The sequence below is a fragment of the Apis laboriosa genome, unplaced genomic scaffold (genome assembly GCF_014066325.1).
Source record: "Apis laboriosa isolate Shangri-la unplaced genomic scaffold, ASM1406632v1 scaffold4295_cov85, whole genome shotgun sequence".
Lineage (NCBI taxonomy): Eukaryota > Metazoa > Arthropoda > Insecta > Hymenoptera > Apidae > Apis > Apis laboriosa.
Genome location: NW_025223256.1, coordinates 1 through 1,537, shown reverse-complemented (window position 1 = coordinate 1,537; position 1,537 = coordinate 1). Strand labels below are relative to the sequence as shown.

General features: G+C 35.8%; 1 protein-coding gene across 1 annotated transcript; it reads left to right on the top strand.

Annotated features, from left to right (window-relative positions):
- Positions 1-53: 53 nt before the first annotated feature.
- LOC122716057 (glucose dehydrogenase [FAD, quinone]-like) lies at positions 54-685 on the top strand. Its single transcript, XM_043938760.1, has 2 exons — positions 54-428; positions 487-685. Exons 1-2 carry the CDS (start codon positions 144-146, stop codon positions 577-579), a joined length of 378 nt encoding a protein of 125 aa, XP_043794695.1. The 5' UTR covers positions 54-143; the 3' UTR covers positions 580-685.
- The last annotated feature ends 852 nt before the right edge of the window (positions 686-1,537 follow it).

The window sequence follows — 1,537 nt, the reverse complement described above, 5'->3', positions numbered from 1 at the left end:
ATTATTATATATAATTATTATTACATTAATTATTAATATTATTATATATATAATCAGGTCGAATCACGTTGAAGAGCAAGGATCCGCTCGAGCCGCCGGTGATCTGGAGCAACGACTTGGGCACCGATCACGATCGCAGCGTCATGATCCAGGCGATCCGGGTGGTGCAGAGACTGGTGAACACGACGGTCATGAGGAATCTCGGGGTCGAGTTTCAAAGGATCGATCTACCGCAGTGCGACAGCTTGGTCGAGGACAGCGACGATTATTGGAACTGCGTGATACAGTACAACACGAGGGCGGAAAATCACCAGACGGGGACGGCCAGGATGGGTCCCGTCTACGATCGCATGGCGGTCGTATCGCCCAGGCTCAAGGTGCACCGTGTAAAGGGACTGAGGATCGCCGACGCCTCTGTTCAGCCGCAAGTACGTCCACCATTTTATTTTATCCCGATTCGTGTCGATAATTGTTTCGCTCCTACAGGTGATCTCGGGCAATCCCGTTGCCTCGGTCAACATGGTCGGCGAGAGAGCGGCAGACTTCATCAAGGAGGACTGGGGAGAGGATCTGTCTTAGATTGATGTAATTAACAAACGGTTATCGTACTTGACTTTGCACCTGTATTTATGTTATAAAGCTGCATATATATATATATATATATATATAATTGTTCTTATTTTGAGATAAGGGTCTATTTATTTTCCTTACGTGTTCCAAGTTTCGAATCATCGAAAAAGAGAAGAATATTTTATTTATTTCAATTCAAAGTGGCAATCAAAGTTAAAAAATTGCTAAACTGCTCGAGATTGGAGAAACATTCCACGTTATATATATATATAATTGTTTTTATTCTGAAATAAGGATCTACTATTTTTTACTAACATTCCATGTTATGAAATGTTAGTAATCCTACATATATGTATAATTATTCTTATTCTGAAATAAGGATCTACTATTTTTCTTCTCATCTTGCAAATTATTATTTTCCCTACGTGTTCCAAGTTTCAAATCCAAGTATCGAAAAAGAGAAAAACATCATTTATTCCGATTCGTGGCAATCCAAGTTAAATTGCTCGAGAAACATTCCACATAATGCTATATATATATATTTTTATTCTGAAATAAGGGTCTACTATTTTTTATTAACATTCCACGTTATAATTCTACATATATATATATATATATATATATATATAATTATTTTTATTCTGAAACGGGCCTACTATTTTTCTTTACATCTGCTTGCAAGTTATTATTTTCCCTAACGTGTTTCAAGTTTCGAATGGAAATATCAAAAAAAGAAGAACATTTTATTTATTTATGTCAATTCAAGTTAAATGGCAATCGAAGGCAAACTGCTCGAGATTGGAAGAACATTCCACATTATAATGCTACATATATATATAGTTATTCTTATCCTGAAATTCTACTATTCTTCTTCTCATTTTGCAAGTTATTATTTTCCCTATATATTTTAAGTTTCGAATGCAAGTATCACGAAAAGGAGAAGAACATTTTATTTATTTATTCCGAT

Coding starts and splice junctions, on each gene's coding strand:
- LOC122716057 (XM_043938760.1), top strand. CDS start 144: ATGATCCAGGCGATCCGGGTGGTGCAGAGACTGGTGAACACGACGGTC. Junction 429..486: donor ACGCCTCTGTTCAGCCGCAA/GTACGTCCACCA, acceptor TCGCTCCTACAG/GTGATCTCGGGCAATCCCGT.